At 51.2% G+C, this 24,669-nt stretch overlaps 1 protein-coding gene across 1 annotated transcript; it reads left to right on the top strand.

Annotated features, from left to right (window-relative positions):
- Window positions 1–1,044: 1,044 nt before the first annotated feature.
- LOC101538188 (dual oxidase 2) lies at window positions 1,045–22,192 on the top strand. The gene is made up of 34 exons (XM_055132493.1): window positions 1,045–1,102; window positions 1,670–1,759; window positions 1,938–2,102; window positions 2,613–2,800; window positions 2,915–3,116; window positions 3,237–3,403; window positions 3,751–3,817; window positions 4,124–4,220; window positions 4,639–4,729; window positions 5,136–5,238; window positions 6,015–6,178; window positions 6,836–7,011; window positions 7,199–7,317; window positions 7,608–7,742; window positions 7,932–8,045; window positions 8,234–8,436; window positions 9,170–9,355; window positions 10,224–10,449; window positions 10,534–10,627; window positions 12,400–12,583; window positions 13,297–13,300; window positions 13,337–13,400; window positions 13,762–13,845; window positions 14,529–14,707; window positions 14,847–15,077; window positions 15,194–15,293; window positions 16,166–16,215; window positions 16,455–16,582; window positions 16,767–16,920; window positions 19,142–19,374; window positions 19,590–19,748; window positions 20,436–20,591; window positions 20,694–20,822; window positions 21,077–22,192. Exons 1-34 carry the CDS (start codon window positions 1,045–1,047, stop codon window positions 21,197–21,199), a joined length of 4,623 nt encoding a protein of 1,540 aa, XP_054988468.1. The 3' UTR covers window positions 21,200–22,192.
- The last annotated feature ends 2,477 nt before the right edge of the window (window positions 22,193–24,669 follow it).

Genomic DNA, 24,669 nt, shown 5'->3' with positions numbered 1-24,669 from the left:
GGATGTCGGGGCTCCAGCGGGAAGAGGTCTTGGCGAGGAGGGGCTCCGATAGCTATGCAAATGAGAGGAGCCCCACCTTTGCAGCCTCTCTGAGAGCCCTAGGGCCAGATGCTCACACTTGGCGCTGGTCGCGCCTGAGAGGACACTCACCCGTGCGCTGCGGCCCAAGAAACTGACCCCGAGGGAAGGGTGAGAGTGCCGAGGGGATTCCGGGCTGGGGCGGCGAGGATGGAGCACGCGGTGTGCAGGCCGGGAGTAGGGCAGAGCTGCAGATTCAGGAGCCAAACCTTCTAATCCTGTTTATCGCCCCACTATGTGTGTGTGTGTGTGGGGGGGCGTGCAGAGTTTCCCTCTCACTAGCCTCTTTTCCTCCCCACTCCCTGCCGCCTTCTTCCTCCAAGAAGCAGTTGTGGAGGAGGAGGGACTCAAAGGGTCTGCAGAGCACTCTCTACCGAGCCTCCCCACTTCCTCCGGTGGAGGTGGTTCTACCGCGGGATGGAGAGTGGGGAGCAACTGCAGCATCTGGGGGACCGCCAACTATCCTAAAAGAGAGAGGCTTGTGGGCCGGAGGGACAGCTCCACTGGGCTGAGAGCAAGCCACTGCATGGCCCCTCCAGCAACATGCCCCTAGGAGCAACAAAATGAGAAGTCACCCGTGAGCCCATCAGAGTGTGGGCCTCAAACAGACCAAAAATAAATAGATAAAAGAGGTTGCCGGAGCTATAGTACAGTGGGTATGGCACTTAACCTTTCACGAGGCTGACCCGGGTTGATCCCAGCATCCCCAAGCCGGCCAGGAGTAAGCCCTGAGCACAGAACGAGGAGTAAGCCCTGAGCACCACTGAGTGTGGCCCCAAAATACATTTGAAAAAGAAAGTGCTCAGTAGGTTCAGGTCCTTGGTGGTGGGATGTATCTAAGAGTTCTGTCCCAGAAATGAAAGCAATCAGTGCCACTCCCCTTGCAGCCGCTGTAAGTTTGGGGGAAGTCAGATCCAAGCCTCTGGCGTTTCGCCTCTCCACTTGCTACACCGCTGAACCGACGGGATGCTCTCTGCAGAGGTCCTGGTGCTCCTGGGAATTCTGCTGATGGCCCATCCAGCAGGTAAACATCAGGTGCCTCTGGTTTCCCTATGTCCCGTCTGGAGGTGGGGCAGAAAAGGAATTCAGGGAAGTGGTTTCTTTTCTTTTCTTTTCTTTTCTTTTCTTTTCTTTTCTTTTCTTTTCTTTCTTTTTTCTTTTCTTTCCTTTTCTTTCTTTCTTTTTTCTTTTCTTTTCTTTTTTTTTTTTTTTGTTTTTGGTAGCCACACCTGGCACTTACTTTTGTAAGCCACACCAGGGCTTACTTTTGGCTCTGTGCTCAGGGGTCACTCCTGGGGCTCAGAGGGATCATATATGGTGCCAGGATGGAACTGAGTAGGCAGTTAGTTAATAGGGAGAGCTCCTTACCGCTGTGCTACGCCCCAGCACGGGAAGCGGTTTCTAGAGGCTGGGATGTCGGGTCAGATCGGGGCATGTCTCCGCGTTATGGGAGCTTCCAGCGTAGCCTGTTACAGCGCTTATCTAGGTCGGGCGCGGGCTGATACTGCCTCAGAGATCCTCTTGTGGATGGGCGCCTTGGAAGTCCCTGTAGCGCTGAGGACCAATGCTAAGACTATTCCTTGTCCCGCAGGCGCCCGGGACCCGCAGTCGCTGTCCTGGGAAGTGCAACGCTACGACGGCTGGTTCAACAACCTGCGGCACCACGAGCGTGGCGCTGCTGGTGAGTCTGGCGGGCAAGGCTTGGGGAGCTGCCTGCCCCACGGTGCTGGGCACCGAGCGCCAAGGGACAGAGCTGTCTCATCAGTGAGGACGGGGGCGATTAGAGGAATGCAGATGCAAGGTTTGTGGGCCTCCTGGAGACCCCGGCTTTGACCTCGAGACTCCCCCGCTCCCTGCAGGTGTGCGGCTGCAGCGCCTAGTACACGCCAATTATGCAGACGGCGTGTACCAGTCCCTGGAAGAGCCGCTACTGCCCAACCCGCGCCTGCTCAGCGATGCAGCCATGCGGGGCGAGGCTGGCCTGGCATCCGGGGCCAACCGTACGGTGCTGGGACTCTTCTTTGGTAAGCGCAAAGCTGGAGAGCGCTGGGATTCTAAGCGCCTGCAGGGAGGGACTCTTGGGGTCCTTCCACAAGTCCACAAGAAACCAGGCTTCAGAGTCTGCTGACCGCTGGCAGAACCCACACTCCCTTCCCAAGCAGCATTTCCAGCCATTCTTCACTTCGGAAGGATCAGTGGTAGTGGTGATGGTGGTAATGCTAGAGGGACCTTTGTCTCCCTCATAAATCCAAACCCTTATTCCAACACAGGAATACGCCTGGAACCCCATTATAGGTGTTAGGAGTTGAATTCCCCACCTGTCTTTCCCACAGTATTGTAATCTCTTCCTCCAGCCCCCTCTCCCCTCCCAGGGACAGCGAGGCAGAGCCCTTAAATTTTGTTTTGACTCTTATAACAATGCTGTGAGGTGCGGTAGAAGAGGACCATATTCCACTTTGCAGAGCTAGTGGTCCAGACCGAAAGAGTGATAGTTTTCATGCTCTCGTGCTCCCGCTACCCGCCTCTCCCCCCAGGCTACCACGTGCTGTCGGACCTGGTGAGCGTGGACAGACCCGGCTGCCCCGCCGAGTTCCTCAACATCCACATCCCGCCCGGAGACCCTGTGTTCGACCCCCACAGACGCGGGGACGTGGTCCTGCCATTCCAGAGAAGCCGCTGGGACCCCCAGACCGGCCAGAGCCCCAGCAACCCCCGAGACCTGGTGAGACTAGGCGGCCGCAGGACTCACGGCAGGATGGGCGCAGGGGAGACGGGCTGGGGTCGGGGTGTGCGGAAGCCCCCCACCCCGTGTCAGCGACCCTGCGCCCGCCCGCAGACCAACCAGGTGACCGGCTGGCTGGACGGCAGCGCCATCTATGGCTCTTCGCACTCCTGGAGCGATGCGCTGCGGAGCTTCTCCGGGGGGCAGCTGGCGTCGGGCCCGGACCCCAACTTCCCGCGGGACGCGCAGAACCCGCTACTCATGTGGGCCGCGCCGGACCCCGCCACCGGCCAGCGCGGGCCCCGGGGGCTGTACGGTGAGGCCGGGTCGGGCGCACTCCGGGGCTGGATCTGGGTCTCAAGAAGGGGTACTCGGGAGAGGGGTGTGTCCGGGACGCCCGGCCGGAGCTCACGTGCCCGCGCCCCCCGCCGTGCAGCCTTCGGGGCGGAGCGCGGGAACCGCGAGCCCTTCGTGCAGGCGCTGGGCCTGCTGTGGTTCCGCTACCACAACCTGTGCGCGAAGAGGCTGGCGGCCATGCACCCGAGCTGGGACGACGAGCAGCTGTTCCAGCACGCGCGCAAGTGGGTCATCGCCACCTACCAGGTCAGTCGCAGCCCAGCGCCGCCCGGGAGAGCCCCGGAGAGCCCCGAGGCCCCGCGCAGACCCCTCCTGGGCCGCCCCGCCGCCAACGCCCTAGTCCAGCTCCCCAGCCCCCAGCACCTGGAGGCATCACCTCTGGGAGTCGTGGGAGGGGCAAAGGGCTCCTCAGTGAGAGACTCTGGTCTGTAACCCCCTCCTTGACGGTGAGGTGGGACAACGCCCCATCCGCCTCTAGAGGGGTCTCTCCCCAGTCAGCCCTGCCTGTGCCTCATCTTCCCAGGAGTCTCCCGGGCTTGGGTCCCTGTGGGTCTCGCCGCTCCAGCGCTCAGCCCCTCTCCCTTCTTCCTCAGAACATCGCCATGTATGAGTGGCTGCCCAGCTTCCTTGGGAATACGACCCTGACCCCCGCCTATACAGGTGAGGGGCTGGGGGCTAAGAAAGCTTGCGGGAGGCGTTGGGAGGACCGGAAAGCTCGCGGGCACTTTTCTTGGAGGGCGCTGACCCGGGGTGTCGGAGAGTACTGGAGTGACATGCTAAAGCATCTCTTGGGGCCAGGGAGATAGTACAGTAGGTAAGGCGCTTGCCAACACAAGTGGAATCCATGGCATCCCATACGTCTCCAGAGCCCACCAGAGCCAGGAGTAAGCCCTGAGCAACGCCTAGTGTGGCTCAAAAAACAAAACAACAACAAAATATTAAAGACCCTATCTTCTCTTCCCTCAGGGTACCGCCCTTTCCTGGACCCCAGCATCTCTCCAGAGTTCGTGGCAGCTTCTGAGCAGTTTTTCTCCACCATGGTGCCCCCTGGCGTCTACATGAGGTGAGGGAGGAGCTGAGGGTGGAAGGGGGAAGCCCTCTGGCAGAGCACCCTGGAGTGGCGCACTGAAGCTCTTTATACACCTCCAGTTTATTAGAGAAGAGAAGCTGAATTTGGCCCTGTGAGGGCTCAGTTGTAGCTGTCTCTCACCCCACCTGCTGCTTCTTCAACTTTTCCAACTCAGGCTATTTTCAACTCCCGGTTCCCTCTTCCTTCCCTCTCTTCTGAGCTATGTGCACAAAGAGAAACTTCTACTCCCTACCCCAACCCCCTTTTCTCTCCTGCCACAATACAGAATTCCTGTTGTCCTTAAGGAAATCCAGGGCCCCTGACCAGTCCCACCTGAGTTGTTCACTCCAGTTAATCACATCTTAGCCTTTCCCTAAATTTCCTTACTGCTCCTTTGATTTCCCCATTTCAGAAATGCCACCTGTCATTTCCAGAAGATCCTGAACCCGGACAATAGCAGTTCCCCAGCGCTCAGAGTCTGCAATAGTTACTGGACTCGCGAGGTCAGCCTGGGCTTGGGTCATAGTGGGTCAGTCTAGTCACAGAAGCTGGGTAAAGCAACTGCTTCCATTTTTGGATGTCAATGCTCTAAGATGGTGGGGGATGAAGAGTAGAGGGATCCAGACATGCGTTTTAGGGGCGGACCTCACCCCGTTGTGTTTAGGGCTTACTCCGGACTTTGTGCTCAGGGATCACTCCGGGTGGTACTGGGTATCAAACCCAGGTCAAGGCAAGGTCCGTAAGAACCCAAGTCATGCATGTGTTTTAGGAGACCTTATCTGCTCTCTATCCCTCTGGCTCCAGTGAGTCTGGGACTGACTAAGTGTCCTTTGTCTTGTGATCCTTCTTGGGTCCAGGCAAGAGGCTCTGAGGCCTGAGGGCCCACTTCAACCCTCTGTTTCTTTGCAGAATTCCAATCTGAATAGTACCCAGGCAGTGGATCACTTGCTGCTGGGAATGGCCTCCCAGATTTCAGAGCGGGAAGACAGAATAGTTGTTGAAGATCTGAGAGGTAAGCTTGGAAGGTTAGGGTTCCTTCTCGGTTAAATCACCAAGCAGGTCTAAGCTGCCAGGATCACAGACACCAGGCAAAGAGTCATCAGAATGGTTTATTCCTTAATATTTAGTGCTGCTTCTATTCTAAACAACTTCATGTCTGGATTGAGGGTAGGATAGCATCACAACACCACAATCTCTTTTGTGCTTAGATCTCTAAAGGTTTTCTCAACCCTGTATTAAGAGTAAGGAAGTAAAAGACGGGGAATTTACAACTTGGTGACTGATACAATTTAGAGTCTTAGAGGAAGAGAGTTGCCAGAAAACTGTGCTTGGTCATACCTGATATCATTGCACCCACATCAAGGCAAGGTCCATAAGGACACAAGTCATGCATGTGTCTTGAGTGCTGGAGGTGGATAGGGCCAAGGCTGTCACACAGAGGAGAGTTGGGGGACCAAGCCTATAGCTTGGCCTTCTCTCCCCAGATTATTTTTGTACTAGTCACTGTGAAATGACAAAGTTATTTATGATTGAGTTTCAGGAATACATTGTTTTAACAACAACCCCTTGACCAATGCCCACTTTTATCCACTAATTTCCAACCCCCTTGCCTCCTACCCACCAGTCTGTCTCTACAAGAGAACTTTTTAAAAATATGTAAGTTTTTGAATTGTGGTTTACTATACTGTTACCATAGGATTTCATACAAAATACCTTACCACCTGTCAGGACCACCTCCTCCTGTTTGATCTTCCCTCCACCAGAGTCATTGCTCCTTCCTCTCTTCAGATTACTGGCCTGGCCCTGGCAAGTTCTCCCGCACGGATTACGTGGCCAGCAGCATCCAACGTGGCCGAGATATGGGGCTACCCAGCTATATTCAAGCCCTGCAGGCCTTGGGGCTGGAGGTTCCAAAGAACTGGACCGAACTCAACCCACATGTGGATGCCAAGGTCAGGAATAGTCTTGATAATAGCAGCTACACTTTTTGTAGTGATGCTGTTCTTAGACCATTACACAATAACTGAGTCTTGGTCACAAACAGAGTTGTTGCTGTCAGTTTCCCATTTTTACTAACGATACAGTGTAATGCAGTGACAGAGACAGGGTTTGAGCTCAGCCATCTAACTCCAGAGCATATTTGTTTCTGGAAGGCCACTCCTCAGGATGACTACCACTCTCTGCTCCTGGAAGGTTTTGCTTCTTGAATTGTGGGGGGGGGGGCTGAGCATTCTGGGGAGTGATGGACACATGAGAGCAGTCTCAGCACAGACAGGGTGACACCAGTCCTCCACTAGACTTGAGGGAGGCTGCCAGGAAGAGGGACTCCCTTAAACCCAAAAAGAAAGCTAGACCCCTTATGGGGTCCTTTGTTTGCAAGATTGGGCAATTGTGGCTGCTTTCCCTGTAGTACTAACACACACACACACACACACACTCATACACTCACACATACAGACATTCTCACATATACGCACATACATATACATACATATACTGACACATATACACACATACACTTACACATACATATACACATATGCACTTATACTCACACACATACACACACACACTTGTGTGCTCACTCCTCACCTCTGGTGGTGTCTCAGGTACTAGAGGATACAGCCACCTTGTACAATCAGGACCTGTCTCGGCTGGAGCTGCTCCCTGGGGGGCTCCTAGAGAGCCACGGGGACCCTGGACCCCTCTTCAGTGCCATTGTGCTCGATCAGTTTGTGCGACTACGGGATGGTGATCGGTACTGGTTTGAGAACACTAAGAATGGGTAAGGCCTGCCAGGGTCCCCCATCACACCCCTCCCTAGCTTAGTTCCCAGACCCTCTGCTTGTCTGACTACTTCCCAGGTGCCCCCGCCCACCCCGTCCCTTGTTTCTCTCCCTCGTCTGCGCCCCAGGGTTGCTGGAGACCTGTTTCTTTTTCCTTCCCAACAACCCCGACTTTGTCCCACACAGGCTGTTCTCTGAGGAGGAAATTGCAGAGATAAGAAATACTACACTGCGAGATGTGGTGGTGGAAGTCACCAATGTGACCAAGAGTGCCCTGCAGCGCGATGTCTTTGTCTGGAATGAAGGTGGGTGGGATGTGGCCAGAGAAAGCATGAAGGTGGGGCTGAATGTGCAGGTTCAGGAGTCCCATGTAGCTGCCCAGTGAGTCAGGTACCAGGGAGTCTTGGTGAGGGGAGGCCCATTCTAGTTGCCTCCCATGGACCAGCTGAAGGGGATACTGAAATATCTGGGATTTGCAAGGGGACATTTGATGGGTACAAATTTCAGGGAATTGGGTCTGGGCAGGAGAGATGAAGGAGGTCTGGACGGGGCAAAAGATCCTCAGCTCTGAGGTGCTCTGCACCCTCTCCCTCAGGTGACTGCCCTCAGCCCAGGCAGCTCACGACTGAAGACTTGCCCTCCTGTGTGCCTCTAACCGAGTTGGACTATTTTAAGGGGAGTGGTCCTGGCTTTGGCATCACCATCGTGGCTCTCTGCTGTCTTCCACTAGGTGAGCCCCTCCCCCTTAAGTTCCCCCACACTGTCTGTTTCTGCTGCAGAGTTAGCTCTGTGGTAGAGATGAAGCCAGAGTGAGTGGAAAGGCTGGGATGGGCTTGGGAAGGGAGGGAGCAGCCACCAAAGCCTCAGTGAGATGCAGGCCAGGGGCTCCTCTCCACTGATGTCATCTGTCCCCCTTCAGTGAGTCTGCTTATTTCTGCACTGGTGGCCCACTTCAGGGGCCGAGAGCTCAAGAAGTTACAAAAGAAAGGCAGAGAGAGCATGAAGAAGGAAACACACAAAGACGGGGTGCCAGGTGAGAGGGGACTGGGGAGACAGAGGGAGGAAGGGGACAAATGGGGATCCTGGGAGAGAAAACCAGGTGACAAGATGTTGGGGGTGGGGATTGGGACTTACCCTGTGGGTTCCTATTCAGATAGGGAGAGTGGAGCTGGCAGGAGGTCAGAGGTTGGGACTGCTTCCACCTACTTGTCCCTTCCTCAGCCATGGAGTGGCCAGGCCCCAAGGACAAGAGCTACCTTGTCACCATCCAGCTGCTCCCAGATGGAGGGCTGCAGGTCCTAGACCAGCGTCTCACTGTGCTCCGCACCGTTCAGCTGCGGTCCCCGCAGCAGGTCAACCTCATCCTGTCCAGCAACCGCGGCTGCCGCACCCTGCTGCTCAAGATCCCCAAGGAGTATGATCTGGTATGACACTACCTGACTGCAGCATGGGCGACCTGTCCCCTTCCTTTTTTTGGAGGGGCTTTTTTAAAAATAATTTTTAAATTTTATTGAATCACCATGAGATAGTTACAAGCTTTCATGTTTGGGTTACAATCACACAATGATCAAACACCATCCCTCCACCAGTGCACATTCCCCACCACCAATATCCCGGGTATACCCCCTCTTTACCACCGTCCCCCTGCCTCTGTGGCAGACAATATTCCCCATACTCTCTCTCTACTTTTGGGCATTAAAGCTTGCAACACAGACACTGAGAGGTCATCATGTTTGGTCCATTATCTACTTTTGGCATGCATCTCCCATCCCAACTGGTTCCTCCAGCCATCATTTTCTTAATGACCCCTTCTCTATTCCATCTGCCTTCTCCCCTTCGTTCATGAAGCAGTCTTCCAGCTATGGGGCAATCCCATATGGGGAAATTTTCTCCCCCACCCAGCCCCCTGGCCCTTGTATCTACTGTCCTTGGGTGTCAGCCTCATGTGATGCTACCCTACACTCCACAAATGAGTGCAGTCAAGAGAGGCTTTTTTTCAGAGGCCCTCCTAGACACCCTCTGACTGCCATGGGATCCTCACCTGGTCAGCCTGGATGGAGGGGGCTGGGTGGGGGAGAAAATTTCCCCTCCCACCCCAAGTTCCTTTGAAGGAAGAGTGAAGCCCGAGCTGCTTTGTCTGGGCTTCCTTCTGCCCAGGTGCTGCTGTTTAACTCGGAAGATGAGCGGGCTGCCCTGGTGCAGCAGCTGCAGGACCTCTGTGTGCATCGGGCGCTGGACCTTGAGCTGGCTGAGATGGCTGAGGAGGAGCTATTCAGGAAGGCCGTGACCAAGCAGCAGCGGGGCCGCATCCTGGAGGTCTTCTTCAGACATCTTTTTGCCCAGGTGCTATGGCTATGCCTTTTGGATGGAGCCCAGCCCAGGGGTTGGAACGAACCTGGACTGGACAGCTGCCTCTTTATGGGGTGAACTAACCAACTCTGGGGGTGAATCCTCACTTTGCCACTCACTAGCCGTGCAGGCTTAAGTTGCATCCTCTCTGCTCTGTATGTATTTCCTCATCTATAAGCTTTGCCATTGGGTCGCTGTGAGGATTCACCGACAATTTCTATTGGTGCTTCTCAAAGTGTGGCATCTGCAGCAGCAACAGCAGCTTTGCCTGGATCTTTAAAAAGCAGATTCTCAATGCTTCTCAAATATTTTGGAATAGAACTTCTACATGGCACAGGGATTCCTCTTCTTGGTGTCTATCCACTTCCCCCAACATAAAAGCAGTAATTCAAAAGGAGATCAACACACCTATGTTCATTGCAGCACTTAATACAATAGCCAGGATATGGGGGAAAAAAAACCCAAAAAACATCAACCTCAATGTTCAGTGATAGATGAATGGACAAAGAAATTGTGGCACATAAAAACAATGGAATGCTACTCAGATTTTAGAAAAGAGAAAATCCTGCTGCAAAATAGATGTTAATCGAAATTATGCTAAGCTAAATAAGACAAATTCTGGATGATCTCACTCAGTCTTTAGACTATAGAGAGACAAAGCAAGAGAGTGGATGGTATCAACTAACTCTTGGCCGTTGATTACCAAGAAGTGTGGAGAGGATGAGTGGAGAAGTGACCATAGGATGAGAAGCAGCCATAGGGTTCATCTTCTCTGAGTTGAACTTTGGGGAGATGTGAGAGTGACCAACTGCTCCCAGGGCAGGCCTCATCTCCTCTCCTTATGTCTACTGCTTCACTGAAGGTGTTGGACATCAACCAGGCCGACGCAGGGATGCTGCCCCCGGACTCATCCCAGAAGGTGCGGGAGGCCCTGACGTGTGAGCTGAGCAGAGCTGAGTTTGCCGAGTCCCTTGGCCTCAAGCCCCAGCACATGTTTGTGGAGTCCATGTTCTCTCTGGCTGACAAGGACGGCAATGGCTACCTGTCCTTCCGGGAGTTCCTGGACATCCTGGTGGTGTTCATGAAAGGTGGGGGATGGTGGACCATTGTGGGAGGCCACATGAGGATCTTTCAGCAGAAAGGTTACCTTTTCCCCCGCTTTCTTTTCCCAGGTTCCCCAGAGGACAAGTCCCGCCTGATGTTCACCATGTACGACATTGATGGGAATGGCTTCCTCTCCAAGAATGAGTTCTTCACCATGATGAGGTACGGGGTGGGACATTCTGATCCAGAAATTTCCTGGTGTTTTTGTTTTTTGTTTTTGTTTTGGGGCCACACCTGGCAATGCTCACTGGTTGCTCCTGGATCTGTACTCAGGAATCACTTCTGGACGGTCTCAGGGAATCATAAAGGTTACTGGGGATAGAACCCAGGTCTGCCACATGCAAGACAAGTACTCTACCCACTATACTATCTTTCTGGCCCCAAAACCTTCCAGTGTTTTCGACAGGAAGCAAGTCAGATCCAAGAAAACAATGGCCATCTACATTGAGAAGTGGCCTAGGGTCTGTATCCCAGTTCACAGAGCATCAGTGAAGGTCTTGGAGATCGCTCAGAGGGCAGAGCTCATGCTTTGTATGTGGGAGTTCCAGGTCCAATCCCTCGCACTGCATGGGGACCCGAGTACAAAGCCAGGAGCAGTCTCTGAACACCAGTGGGTATTCAGAAAATTTACCTAGTTAAGAAAAAAAGATCACTAATGATACCACCAGCAACAACATTCAGGACCAGAGATATAACGTGACAGGCTGAATGCATGCTTGAATCTGGGAAGCCTGAGTTCAATCCTTAGCACTGCATGTCTCTGAGCAATGCCAGGAGTGAACCCCCCCCCCCAAGCATAGAGCCAAGAGCACCCCCTGAGCACTGACAGGCTGGTTGTCCCTCAAACCCAAACCAAACAAACAAACACCAGCGGATATACTACATAGAGTGAACTATGGATTTTTAGTTTACAAACTGTATCAGAATTTAGAAAAAGAAGGCAATAGGGTGAAGCTGATTGCAGTCTGTCTGATCTGGGGTTGCCTTTTCAAGCCTCTGGTGGGGCTCTTGGTAGGAGATGGCAGATCTCTGCCCCCTCAAGGACATTTTCATCCTCACCTCAGTTTGGATATTGCTTGTCTTATGAGATGATGTGTGTTTTTTAGTTTGTTTATTTTGGAATCCTACCCAGAAGTTCTCAGGGCTTTGTCATCAGAGATCTGTCCTGGCTCTGTCCTCAGAGATCACTCCTGGGGGGGGGGGTGGGGCTCAGGGAACCCTATGGGATGCTGGGGATCAAATCCAGTTGAATGCATGAAAGGGAAGTGCTCTATCTGCTGTACTATTTCTCTGGCCCCTATTAAGTAAGTGCCATTAGCACTTGCTGTATGGTACAGGTGAAGGTCTGTCTGTATTTGCTAAACTTCAAAAGACCTATGGTCTGTTTATTTTTGTGCTCAAGCACAACCTCAAAACAAGAGCTGGGTCACCACAGCTACCTTTCTGGGTGTGTGTCAGCTGGTGCGTGGAAAGTCTACCCATGTCCTGTCCTGTTGGCATGAGGAAGCAGCTGCCATCACAGTGACATCCCTTCCCTGCCCTTGTGGATGGCTGCACCACCAGTCCCACAACCTATGGAAGGGGGAGCCCCGGGGTGCTGTGGGAAGTATCAGCAGTGGATGAGAGGGTAGAGAGCCTGTTGAGCAAGAGGACCTGGTTAGCTGGGTATGTCCCCAAACAAAATAGATTATTATCCTGCCTCCCACTGCCAGTTTGAGGGTTGCTTTCTCTAACTAGTCAAGGTCACTTTCAGTTTTATTCTGCCTTCTAAGCCTGTGGCCACCCCACCCAGCTTAGTATCAGTCCCAGGCCACTTAAGTCCCTTCTCAGTTGCCCTCTCCCAACTCATGGTAACTGTATTAGGTAATCGGGGCTGCCCCAGTCCCAGCCTGAGTGTACTGGGTGACAAATTGCCTGTTCTGCTCCTTCCCTAGCTCCTTCATTGAGATCTCCAACAACTGCCTGTCCAAGACGCAGCTGGCCGAGGTGGTGGAGTCCATGTTCCGGGAGTCGGGTTTCCAGGACAAGGAGGAGCTGACGTGGGAGGACTTCCACTTCATGCTGCGGGACCATGACAGTGATCTCCGGGCCACACAGCTGTGCCTCAAAGATGGAGGTGTGTACGTCTGCAAGGAATGTTCTGCATCAGGAGCAGCTACCTTCAGAATGAGAGCTCCTGGTGGACAAGACAGAGATGGGCTGGGATGTGGCTGAGATGGGCTGGGATGTGGCTCAGTGATATTACACATGCCTTGCGTGTGGAGGACCTGGGTTTGACTCCTGGCACCAGCATCAGCAGCACATGAAGTCTAATTTCTTTCTTAGTTCTCAAACCTTGCACAGCACCTAGGCGCATGTAATCAAGGTAGGGCACATGAAACTATGCAGCTGCTACCAAAGTATAAAGGTGCCCGCTGAGGGGTCGAGAGGTCTGGCTTTGGTGCTGCTCACCTAGCACTGCACATTGGTTGGGGAAGAGGAACTATTTTCTTGACATAACCTCTGTAAAGTGGGTGTCCCTTGGCCACACTGTCTGTTCTGTGTACAGTGGGGTTCAGTGAGGCATGAAGGAGGAGGCTGGAGGAAGAGCTGGGACCAAGTACCCACCCCATCTGCCATGTGGGACGTCTGTTCAGCTTCTTGTTCTTGGTGGCAGTTATTGGAGACATTTGGCAGTTGTGGTGGTGGTGGTGGTGATGGGGAGACAGTTGTGACATACCTGATAAGGCTCAGGGGCTATTTCTGGCTCTGTGCTCAGAAATGATTCTTGACAGTGATCAGGTGAACATATTCAGTGTTGGGAATTGAACCAGGGGTCAGCCTCCTGCAAGGCAAGTGCCTTACCCCCTATATTATCTCTCTGTCCCCCAGGAGACATTTTTAAACCCAACATCAGTTGTCGAGTCTCATTCATCTCTCGGAAGCCTGCAGGATGGTGAGCAAAAGTGGGTGGTCCCTGGGGCCTCTTCTGTAGAGCAATGAAGAAGTCAGAGGGTAAAATCAGCTTTAGGGGTCTGATATTTGTCTTCTGAAGGAAACTTTCAGAGTGTGGCGGATTCCATCCTGTGTTCAGTTCCCCCCACTCCCCTCCCATATATACCCCTTGTTTACATGCCTGGCTAGTTATCTCTGCTACTCCAGGACAGAATCATTCTACAAAACAGACGATCAGCTCATAGTCATCTTTCTTTCCTGCTTCCGGTCTGCTTCTCTCTGACCAGTTACAGGGCATGCCTCCACTGCTCCTGTAAGCACTGACCTGCTGGTTCTTCTTTTGGCTGTTTTCCTTTTCTCAGCTCCAGACCCCAGGGAGTGGACGTCCCTACCTCAGAAGCCCCAGAGCTGCGTGGCCCGAGGCTGAAGAAGAGGTTTGATAGAAAGTAAGTGTTTGGTAAAAAGTAAGTGAAAAATAAATGTTTCCCAGATTCCTGGGCCCACAGATGTGTAAGGAGAGGTCTTGGGGTCTCTGTACCCTTGACTCCTTCAGTTGTGTTCCACATAAGACTCTTCAGCTTTGTGTGTCAAAAAACTCATCAGCCTCTCCACCTTCTGGACCCTCATCTTCAGCAAAAGACCTGGCCCTTGACTGCAAGACCAACAGGACAGTGAGGGGCCTCCTGGCTCCTGCTTGCTTTGAGGCTAGTGCAGGGAGTAGGAAGAGCGAAGGATAGAGCCAACTGGATACAGTGGTGGAATAGTGGTGAACAGAGAAGTGGTAGACAGAGCAAATAAAGATGAAAGCAGGGGCTGGAAGACAGTACAGGAGGCAGAGCGCTTGCCATGCATGCAGCCAACCTGGCTTTCATTCCCGGTACCAAATATAGTTCTCTGAGCTTGACCAGGAGTGACTCCTGAGTGCAGAGCTAAGGAGAATGCCCTGAGCACCAAAGGATGTAGTAGCGCCATGCCCTGCCGCCCACCCCCATGAGAACAAATAAAGATGAGGAGGTTGCAGTGTGGGATTTACCCACAAAGTGCTTTTTCCTTAGTAGAGTGTCATTTTGGGGAGGCCAGGTGACCGGGTGGTGCCCTCAGTCCCCAACCCTGTTTCTCATGGATGCAGGTCTGTGGGGCCTCGTCCCCAGCTATACACAGAGGCACAGCAGGAGAAGATGGAGCGGGGTTTCCTGGCCCAGAAGCTGAAGCAGTATAAGCGCTTTGTGGAGAACTACCGTCGGCACATAGTCTGTGTAGCAGTGTTCTCCGCCATCTGCGCTGGCCTGTTTGTGGAGCGCGCGTACTGTAAGGGCGGGGAGGCGGCCTTCTGCGGTCATTCCTTGACCCTTCGCATCTGGCTGGGGGAGGCCCCGCTTTGCAGAGGTCCAGGCCCTTACTTCTGTGTCCTGCTGATACATACTACCACCCTCTTCTCTGTCCCCAGACTATGCCTTTGCCTCACCACCCTCGGGCATCGCAGAGGTTACCTTTGTGGGCATCATCCTGTCTCGAGGCACGGCGGCCAGCATCTCCTTCATGTTCTCCTACATCCTGCTCACCATGTGCCGCAACCTCATCACCTTCCTGCGTGAGACCTTCCTCAACCGCTACGTGCCCTTCGATGCTGCTGTGGATTTCCATCGCTGGGTTGCCATGGCTGCTGTCATCCTATCTAGTACGTGTCTATGCCCCCCTCCCCCCGCTCCCATGGCTGCAGCCTGTTTCCTAGCTTGAGCTGTGGGGAAGCCATGAGAGGGCTGGGTGGTGTCTCTAATTGCCTCTGTCTCTCAGTTTTGCACAGTGTCGGCCACGTGGTCAATGTCTACATCTTCTCAGTCAGCCCCCTCAGCCTGCTGGCCTGCGTCTTCCCCAACATCTTTGTGAATGACGGGTCAGTCGGAAGAAGTCCTCCTGATTTTGGGACACCGGGGATAGGCTTAAGAGAACATTAGAATGAAAATAGAGGGCCCTAGATATGGAGAGGGGGAGGCCTGATCCTCAGGGAGACACTGACAGGAGACTTCCTCATTGTCAGGAAGGAAGTTGGCCATGGTTGGCCAGGAAAGAAGTTTGGTAGATGAACTTGGGGGCTCCTTTCTACATGTCCCTGACACCATAAGCTTGCCATCTGGGCTTACTGTCATCCATGGAGCAGGAGTGATTCCTGAGTTCAGAATCAGGAGTAAGCCACTGGGTGTGGGCCAAAAACCAAGAGAGAGGGAGAGAGGGAGAGAGGGAAAGGGGAGGAGAGAGGAGAGAGAGAGAAGAGAGAGAGAGAGAGAGAGAGAGAGAGAGAGAGAGAGAGGAGAGAGAGAGAGAGAGGGAGAGAGGGAAAGGGGAGGAGAGAGGAGAGAGGAGAGAGGAGAGAGAGAGATGGAGCATATCTTTCAATCTTTCATTCAGGTGCTAGGAGTAGGATGCTAAGACACAAGCATTTGTTCAGGAGATATGTGTGGAACACTGTCTGACTTAGTGTGAGACAATGCTAGAGCACCCTACTCCATCCCCCCCATCAGCTTTTTTGACCCCTCTGCCCCAGGGAACTCACAGAGACTGAATCAGGTGCTCAAGCAAACAAAGGTCAGCTGTTGGAGATTTAGGACAAGGGATCCTTGTGGGAGGGCAGACAGGAAAAAACAGGAGGGGCATGTGCCATGTTCCTTGGGTGACCTACTGGGTGGAGCCCTTAACTGCTGCTGTCCATGTGAATATGCTGGAACTCTCTGGTCTTCACCAGTGGCTCCACATACCTTTGTCCCACAGGTCCCAGCTGCCCCAGAAGTTCTATTGGTGGTTCTTCCAGACGGTCCCAGGTAGGGAGTTGTGTGTGGAGTCCAGGGCTCTTTCTGAGCCTTTGTCTTCGTCTGCCCATCATACACATTTGACAGTGGTGGTCATTGGTTCCCTTTCTAGCTCTGGGATCAGCCCCAGCTCCAGTCCTTTCAGGCAAGGGAGGGAGAAGGGAGGTCAGGGAAAAAGGATGAGGAATGCTTTGTTGTGCTCTTAACCCCAGCGGAGGTCCTGAGATTGCTTCTGTCCCCACTTCCCCCAGGTATGACAGGAGTGCTCCTACTCCTGGTCCTGGCCATCATGTACATCTTCGCCTCCCACCACTTCCGGCGCCGCAGCTTCAGAGGTTTCTGGCTGACCCACCACCTCTACATCCTGCTCTATGTGCTGGTGAGGGACTCCTTTGGGCAGGGCTCGGCCATGGCACAGAAACGAGGTCTGATAACTCAGGGCTGAGAGCCTGAGATCGGAGACTGAAGCCCCTGCCAGTCCTCTCAGCCCAGGCTCAGGCAGGAAGTATTGCAGGCAAGACGCCTGACTGGGCATGAGTTATACTAATTGGTTGTGTCTTTAGATCATCATCCACGGCAGCTTAGGCCTGATCCAGCTGCCCCGTTTCCACATCTACTTCCTGGTGCCAGCACTCATCTATGGGGGTGACAAGCTGGTGAGCCTGAGCCGGAAGAAGGTGGAGATTGGAGTGGTGAAGGCAGAGCTGCTGCCCTCAGGTACCCAGTGCAGCCAGACCCGGGGTGGTGGGCTGGGGGAGGGGCTGGGGAGGGTACTGGGAAAGATAACTACCTAGGATATCTGTGGGACCTCTGCCATTTGCTGATGCAAATGCAGCTTTTATTTATTTACTTTTTTATTTGGGCTGGAGCCATAGCACAGCAGGTAGGGCGTTTGCCTTGCATGCTGCCGACCCAGGTTCGATTCCTCCACCCCTCTCAGAGAACCAGGCAAGCTACTGAGAGTATCTCGCCCGCACAGGAGAGCCTGGCAAGCTACCCATGGCATATTCGATATGCCAAAAACAGTAACAACAAGTCTCACAATGGAGACGTTACTGGTGCTCGCTCAAGCAAATCAACGAGCAATGGGATGACAGTGACAGTGACTTATTTATTTATCTATTTTATTTATTTTAACTTCTAGGCACTTTCACAATATTGTTACTGATAGGGTTGCTTATATAACACATTCCTACTACAGCCCCACCAGAGTGTCCATGTCCCTCCACCATTGTCCCAGTATTGAGTCCCCAACTCCCCACTACATGGTAAGCTTCATACTAAAGACAAGTTCTTTTTTTTTTAAATTTTTTATTAGTGAATTACTATGAGGTACTGTTACAGACTTACAAACTTTCGTACTTGCCTTTCAGTCATACAATGGTCGAGTGCCCATCCCTCCACCAGTGCCTATTTTCCACCACCAATGGTCCCAGCATCCCTCCTACCACCCTCATTCCATCCCCCCCTCCACCACACCCCGCTTCTGTGGCAGGACATTCCCTTTCACTCTCTCTCTCCTTTTGGGTGTTGTGGTTTGCAGTAGAGGTCATCTGTAGTAGTGGCCATCGTGTTCGGTCTGTAGTGTACTTTCAGCCCGCATTTCCCATCCCGAGTGGGCCCTCCTACCACCCTTTACTTGGTGGTTCCTTCTCTATCTGAGTTGCCTTCCCCCCCAGCATTAGAGGCCGGCTTCTAAGCTGTGGAGTAATCTTCCTGGAACTTATCTCTACCATTCTCGGGTGTTAGTCTCCCATTCTGTTATTTTATGTTCCATAGATGAGTGCAATCTTTCTATGTCTGTCCCTCTCTTTCTGACTCATTTCACTTAACATGATAGTCTCCATGTTAATCCACTTAACTGCAAATTTCATGACTTCATCTTTTCTAACATCTGCATAGTATGCCATCATGTAGATGTACCAAAATTTCTTTAACCAGTCATCTGTTCTCAGACACTTAGTTTATGTTGCCTTTGGGTGTTTGTTATACCCTATTTTGTTTTGTTGTATCCCACTTATGAGAGAGATAATTCTGTGTCTGTCCCTCTCCAAATGCAGCTTTCAAAAAAAGGCTGTGCTGTGTTGCACTTAGTCTAATAGCCAAGATATGGAAATAATCCAAGTGCTCAACTACAGAGAATGGATCAAGAAGTTATAGTATATATATATATACATGTATATATATATACACACAGACAAAACACACACACAAATACTGTGCAGCTCTAATAAAGAACAAAATCATGCAGTTTATAGCAACATGGATGGACCTGGAGGATATCATTCTGAGTGAAGTCAATCAGTCATGAAAGGGATAAATCTAGAATGATCTCTCTCATATTTGGGACTTAAAGATACAAAGCAAGGCAGCAACAAATATCCAAGGGCAGCATAATGGATTAATTGATCTATATGTTGAGTTTGGGAAGATGAGAAGGAGAGGGTTGGTGTCCTTGGGGGAGGAAGATGGATACTCTGGTGATGAGTATGGTGTTGCAATTATGTCCATAAAGAACCATCATTAATAGTATTATAAAAAATCAAATTAAACATATGCAAATAAATAAAGTTTAAAAATAAATTTTAAAAAATTGTGCTGAACCTTGAAGAGGAATTGAAGGTTAGAGTATGTTATGAGAAGAGCTGGCTAAAGCCATACAGGAAGAGAGGGCAGAAGAGACCCCTCCTTGTGCATGGGTGCAGGACATGGATCTCTTCCCTGTCCTTCCCTCAGAATAAGACTCTGAAAGAGACAGGCAAAGAGAGTCTTGTTGAGAGTCACTGTTGGCCAAGACTGGGCAGCTTGACTCCATAGAGAGTGGCAGGAGATGCCTTTAGGAGTGTAGGGATGAATAGTCTAACCTTCAAGACTCACACAATGAGAAACTGAACCTGAGTTCCCTTAAAATGACTTCATTGTCCATTTCTACTCCCAGGAGTGACCTACCTGCAGTTCCAGAGACCCCAAGGCTTTGAGTACAAGTCGGGACAGTGGGTGCGGATCGCCTGTCTGGCTCTGGGGACCAACGAGTATCACCCCTTCACGCTGACATCTGCGCCCCATGAGGACACTCTCAGCCTACACATCCGGGCAGTAGGACCCTGGACCACTCGCCTCAGGGAGACCTATGCAACCCCAGTGGGCGACATCTATGCCAGATACCCGAAGGTGCTATCTCTGGGAACTATTTTCGGGTCTTAGGCATTGGTAGAAGGTTCCTGTCCACCTAGATCCTGAGATTCCCCCTGAGACCTGACTAGGAGTGGGAGTGCCTCAGCCAACCCTGGGGTGCCCCATATTCTCTCCTCCCTGCCCTTCTTTCTTTTCCAACCTCAGAACTGAGGAAAGATCTTTCTCACCTTATCTCCCCATTCTCTTGGCAGCTGTATCTCGATGGACCATTTGGAGAGGGCCACCAAGAGTGGCACAAGTTTGAGGTGTCCGTGCTGGTGGGAGGAGGCATTGGGGTCACCCCTTTTGCCTCTATCCTCAAAGACCTAGTCCTCAAGTCATCTTTGGGCAGTCAAATGCTCTGTAAAAAAGTGAGTGTCGGGCTAGAGACAGAACAGGGTGGAGGATTTCTTAAATGCAACCAACCCTGGTACTTCAGCACCACCTTGAGTCTGGGTGTGCCTCCAAATCTGTAGCACTGTTGTCCTGTTGTTCACTGGTTTACCCAAGTGGGTACCAGTAACGTCTCCGTTGTGAGACTGGCTGTTACTGTTTTTGGCATATCGAATATGCCATGGGTAGCTTGCCAGGCTCTGCCATGTGGGCGGGATACTCTCAGTAGTTTGCCAGGCTCTCTGAGAGGGACAGAGAAATCGAGTCTGAGTCAGCCGTGTGCAAGGCAAAATGCCCTACCCGCTGTGCTATTGCTCCAGGCCCCCAAATCTAAAAACATAAAAATAAGAAAGTATCTCCTGTTCTCAGGAGGAATGGGGATTGACAGTGGATGTGTCCCCACATCACAGCAGAGAAACTGTCCATAGCCCTGGCACTAAGTTGGCTGGGACACTTGGACCCAGTTGTCTAGATGGCAGACATCAGAGGGAGGCTGGAGTTAGCTATATCTACAGAAGGGACTATGCTGGGGCCTGTCAGCCTGGATCAGGGCTTGGGACACTGCCAGAGGACTGATGTCTCTGAGGGGACTGGGACTTCCCAGATTCCGGGAAAAGGGTCTGGAGTTGGGGAACCTCAAACTGAACTGAGCCTTGGGTCCCCAGATCTACTTCATCTGGGTGACACGGACACAGCGGCAGTTTGAGTGGCTGGCTGACATCATCCGGGAGGTGGAGGAGAATGACTGCCAGGACCTGGTGTCTGTGCACATTTACATCACTCAGCTGGCCGAGAAGTTCGACCTCAGGACCACCATGCTGGTAGGCCAGGGCTGGCCCTGTGGGGCGGAGAGTCACCACCTGGACGAGCAGCTGACCCTGGGCCTGCCTGGTGGGGCCCTCCCCTTCCTCTCTGTCCCCTAGTACATCTGTGAGCGGCACTTCCAGAAGGTGCTGAACCGGAGTCTGTTCACGGGCTTGCGTTCCATCACCCACTTTGGCCGTCCCCCCTTTGAGCTCTTCTTCAACTCCTTGCAGGAGGTCCACCCACAGGTCAGTTTCCCCCTAACCATTCTGGAACATCTAGACCCTCAAGGATCCCACAGTTCTTTCTTGAGGCAACAATGCCCACATTACCAGGTTTCATCCCCTCGCCTTCGCCCCTCACCCCTGCCTCTTCTTCAGGCCTTAGGGAGATTTTCTGGTCACTGCAGCCAGCTGTTAGGAGCAGCTTCTCCCCAGTACCAGCAGCTCATCCTGCTATGTGTTCTCTTTCTTCTGAAAACTCTCCCTCCTCCACTTGACAGGTGCGAAAGATTGGGGTGTTCAGCTGCGGCCCCCCAGGGATGACCAAGAATGTAGAGAAAGCCTGTCAGAGAATCAACAGGAAGGACCAGGCCCACTTCATGCACCACTACGAGAACTTCTGAGCTCAGCCTCCTTGGGTCCCATTTTCTTACTGTGGAGCCTGCTACTAGCACTTTCTCTGTCAGAATCTACCTGAGGCCTCAGCTGTAGAGCTGGAAGGGCCTCTCCCTCATTGTCCCTCTGTATCATGCACTGAAAAGCTAGAAAAGATCTCTCCAGCTCAAGTCATAGCAGGTTGTGATGGACACAGTGGGCAGGATCAATCCCTGCCTCATAAGTCATGAGATCCAACTGCATATGTCCGGTGTCTACCTAACTCCCACAAAATCCATCCATGACTGCTTCAGCATCTTCTTGGCATTGGGGGTGGATGGTGAGGTGGGTAGGGGTTTGCAGGTGCTGTGAGGACAGGGTTCAGACTGCAAATTTCCTCAGAGCTCCACTCAGAAATCCATAGCACAGGACAGGCTGGCTGCCTCCACCCAGTTTCTGAAGTCTCTGCAGCACTACACATACCCGCCTTCATACTTCCAGAGGACCAGAAAGCATGGAGTAAAGATGCTTCCTAACCCTGACATTGGCCAGCGATGCTCCCCCTCTTCTTCTGTTGGTAGGGCCCTCTGCATCTGCTGGAGCAGTTCTGGCACATGGAATGAGGGTGGCTGGCCCCTCACCAGACACCTCAAATACCCTTCTTGTCCCCCCAGTACCACAGGAGTTGAGCATTCAAGTGTACCAGTTTGACCAGGACTCTCCCAGTTTTAACACTGAACATTTCTTGTTCTTTGAAACCCCTCACTCCAAACATATTTCAATCTAGACAACCTTCTTGGGAGTCAAGCTGGGCTGTGACCCACCATACTTAATCTTAAAGAATCTTCCTTTCCCTAGCTCTTTCTTGAAAAACTGGGCTTGGATGGTTTGGTACTAAAAAAAAATTAGATATGATTTTTATGCAGTTAAGGTAGAAATATCAAGGTGACCAGTTATGTATGTGACCGCTACCCAAGACAGAATGTTTCCAGCACCAATAAATTTGCCTTGCAACTCTTTCAGACATTGCCTCTCAATCCTAGAAGCAAGCACTGAGGTACATTCTATCAGCACTGAGTTATTTACATCAAGTCTGTGTGATTTGTTGTTGCCTATATTCTACATGGTTCCTTTTAATTGCTGAGTCATTGCTTACTGCAATGAGGTATAACTCTTATTGATTCTTTTATTAAAGGACACTTCTAATTTTTCACAATTATGAATAAAGCTGCAAGAAACATCTTATACTGGTCTTTTGGTGAACTTAATGTGTTTGGTCATGTGGGGTATGTTTATGGGAGTGGAATTGCTGGATCCTAGAGTTTTCTAGCTAACAGAATTTGTGATGGAAGGTTTTAGACCATCCTTGCCTTAGAGTCCTTTCTTTGTTGGGCCACTCTACTTGCCTCAGATATGCCAATGACTGGGTTTCCAGCTCTCTCTATTTCTTCTCTTCACTGTTTATTGAAATTGGTCAATGATGTTTTAAGTGCTTTCACATTTGTTTTTCCTTAAGAAAGGACTGCACACAGGGATTGAGTGATAGCACAGTGGGTAGAGCATTTGCCTTGCACGCGGCCAACCTGGGTTTGATTCCCAGAATCCCATATAGTCCCCTGAGCACCACCAGGAGTAATTCCTGAGTACAGAGCCAGGAGTAACCCCTGTGCATCGCCGGGTGTGACCCAAAAAGCAAAAAAAAAAAAAAGAAAAGAAAAGAAAAGAGAGACTGCACACAAATGGACAGTCTATTTTAGGGAATGGGGGTGGTGTTGAGCTATACCCAAGCAGTCCTCAGGGGCTCTTCCTAACTCTGCGCTCAGGAGTGATTCCTAGTGAAACCTAGGTGGTGTCAGGAATTTGAACTGGAGTCAACAGGATGCTAGGCAAGTGCCTTAGCCCCTGGACTATCTGGTCTCAACTGCTTTTTTTTTTCTTTCTGTTGTGGACACCACATCTGGGAATGCTTGACCCAGGGATTGAACCCAGAGCTTCTGCCTCTCACATGCAAACTAGATACTACACCTCTTGAGCCACATGGCTCCATGGGTTGCTTTTCCAATAGGTAAAACATGGTGGTACATAGTGAGACCAGCTGACAAGTATGTATTCTTCTCTAAGTGATTAGAAATGATTAGAAGTTCTTCCCAACCCTCTATAATGAAGGAATCTATCTGACAGATCTGGAGGGACATTGAGTCAGGAATCAATGAAATAAGCAATAGATGTGTAGTCTAATAGCCACTTCACCTCTAGTAGCAGCAGAGAAAAGTCCCTTACTCTCTCAATTTCCTCATGTATTAACATGTCTTATTAAATATTAGGAAGTCAGGTAGTGAACAGGATTAAAAATTATAGATGAAAAATGCATGGGAATGTAGTACACAATTGCAATGTATTATTATTATTAATCTACTTATTTACAAACAGCACCATGCCCCCAGGCCTCCTGCACAGTCATTCACCCTCAACTCCCACCCTGTAAGGCCCAGTTTTAGCTTTATCCCCACATCTGATCCATCAGTGCCTTCCTTTCTCTTTCTAAACATGTTTCCAAATACTTTCCTGACCCACTCTAATTCACTGATTCTTCTCAGATCAGAGTGTGTTGTTAGTTTGGCTGATGATTCTCTATATGATCTCTCCTTAGCCCTGATCTCCCTGGTTTGGAGTTTGAGTAAAGGTTTTCTAAAAATTTTATGCCCACTTTTGCCCAGACCCCAGGTAATGCCAAGTATACATCCAGCTGGAAGGAGGGATGTGCCATTATGATTAAAATTGTTGCTATTGTTTTTGGTTCACACCTGGCTTACTCCTACCTCTTTACTCAGGGATTACTCCTGATGGCTTCAGAGGACCATATGAGGTGCTGGGGATCGAATTAGGGTCAATCACATGCAAGGAAAGCATTCTGCCCATTGTACTAACTCTCCAACCTCTTAATTAAAAAAATTTAGTCACCATGATTTACAATACTGTTAATATTAATGTTTTAGGCATATAATATTGTTTTACCACATCCTCTACCATGGTGTCAGCGCCCATCTACCACTGACTCTAGGTCCCCTCTTAGGATTCTCCCTGCCTTAGTCACTCAGTTATATGGGTCAGTTCTCATTATTACTTTACTATGTTTCCATAGTGTATTTTTTGGAGGGGCTTTTGGGTCACACCTGGCAATGCACAGGGGTTACTCCTGGTTCATGCACTCAGGAATCACTCCTGGCAGTGCTCAGGGGACTATATGGAATGCTGGGAATCGAATCTGGGTTGGCTGCATGCAAGGCAAATGCCCTACCCGCTGTACTATTGCTCCATCCCCTCTGTGGTGTATTTGATATGCCATAAACAGTAACAACAATGGGCCTCATTCCCCTGACCCTGGAAGGGCCCCCAATACGGCAGCATTAAGAAAGATGGACAAGAAGAGGCTGATAAAACCTCAGGGCTGAACTAGGTTGCCAAAACAAAGAAGGACTAAAATGACTGTTTGCACTTT

Source organism: Sorex araneus, chromosome 3 (genome assembly GCF_027595985.1).
Source record: "Sorex araneus isolate mSorAra2 chromosome 3, mSorAra2.pri, whole genome shotgun sequence".
Classification (NCBI taxonomy): domain Eukaryota; kingdom Metazoa; phylum Chordata; class Mammalia; order Eulipotyphla; family Soricidae; genus Sorex; species Sorex araneus.
Note: the sequence above shows the minus strand (reverse complement) of the source record. Positions and strands in the feature narration are given on the sequence as shown.

What these genes read in the sequence shown, in the direction of transcription:
- LOC101538188 (XM_055132493.1), top strand. Translation starts at nt 1,045, where the DNA reads ATGCTCTCTGCAGAGGTCCTGGTGCTCCTGGGAATTCTGCTGATGGCC. An exon ending in AAGAAGAGGTTTGATAGAAA is followed by an intron (nt 13,846 to 14,528) that starts GTAAGTGTTTGG and finishes TCATGGATGCAG; the next exon opens with GTCTGTGGGGCCTCGTCCCC. An exon ending in GTCAAATGCTCTGTAAAAAA is followed by an intron (nt 19,749 to 20,435) that starts GTGAGTGTCGGG and finishes TTGGGTCCCCAG; the next exon opens with ATCTACTTCATCTGGGTGAC.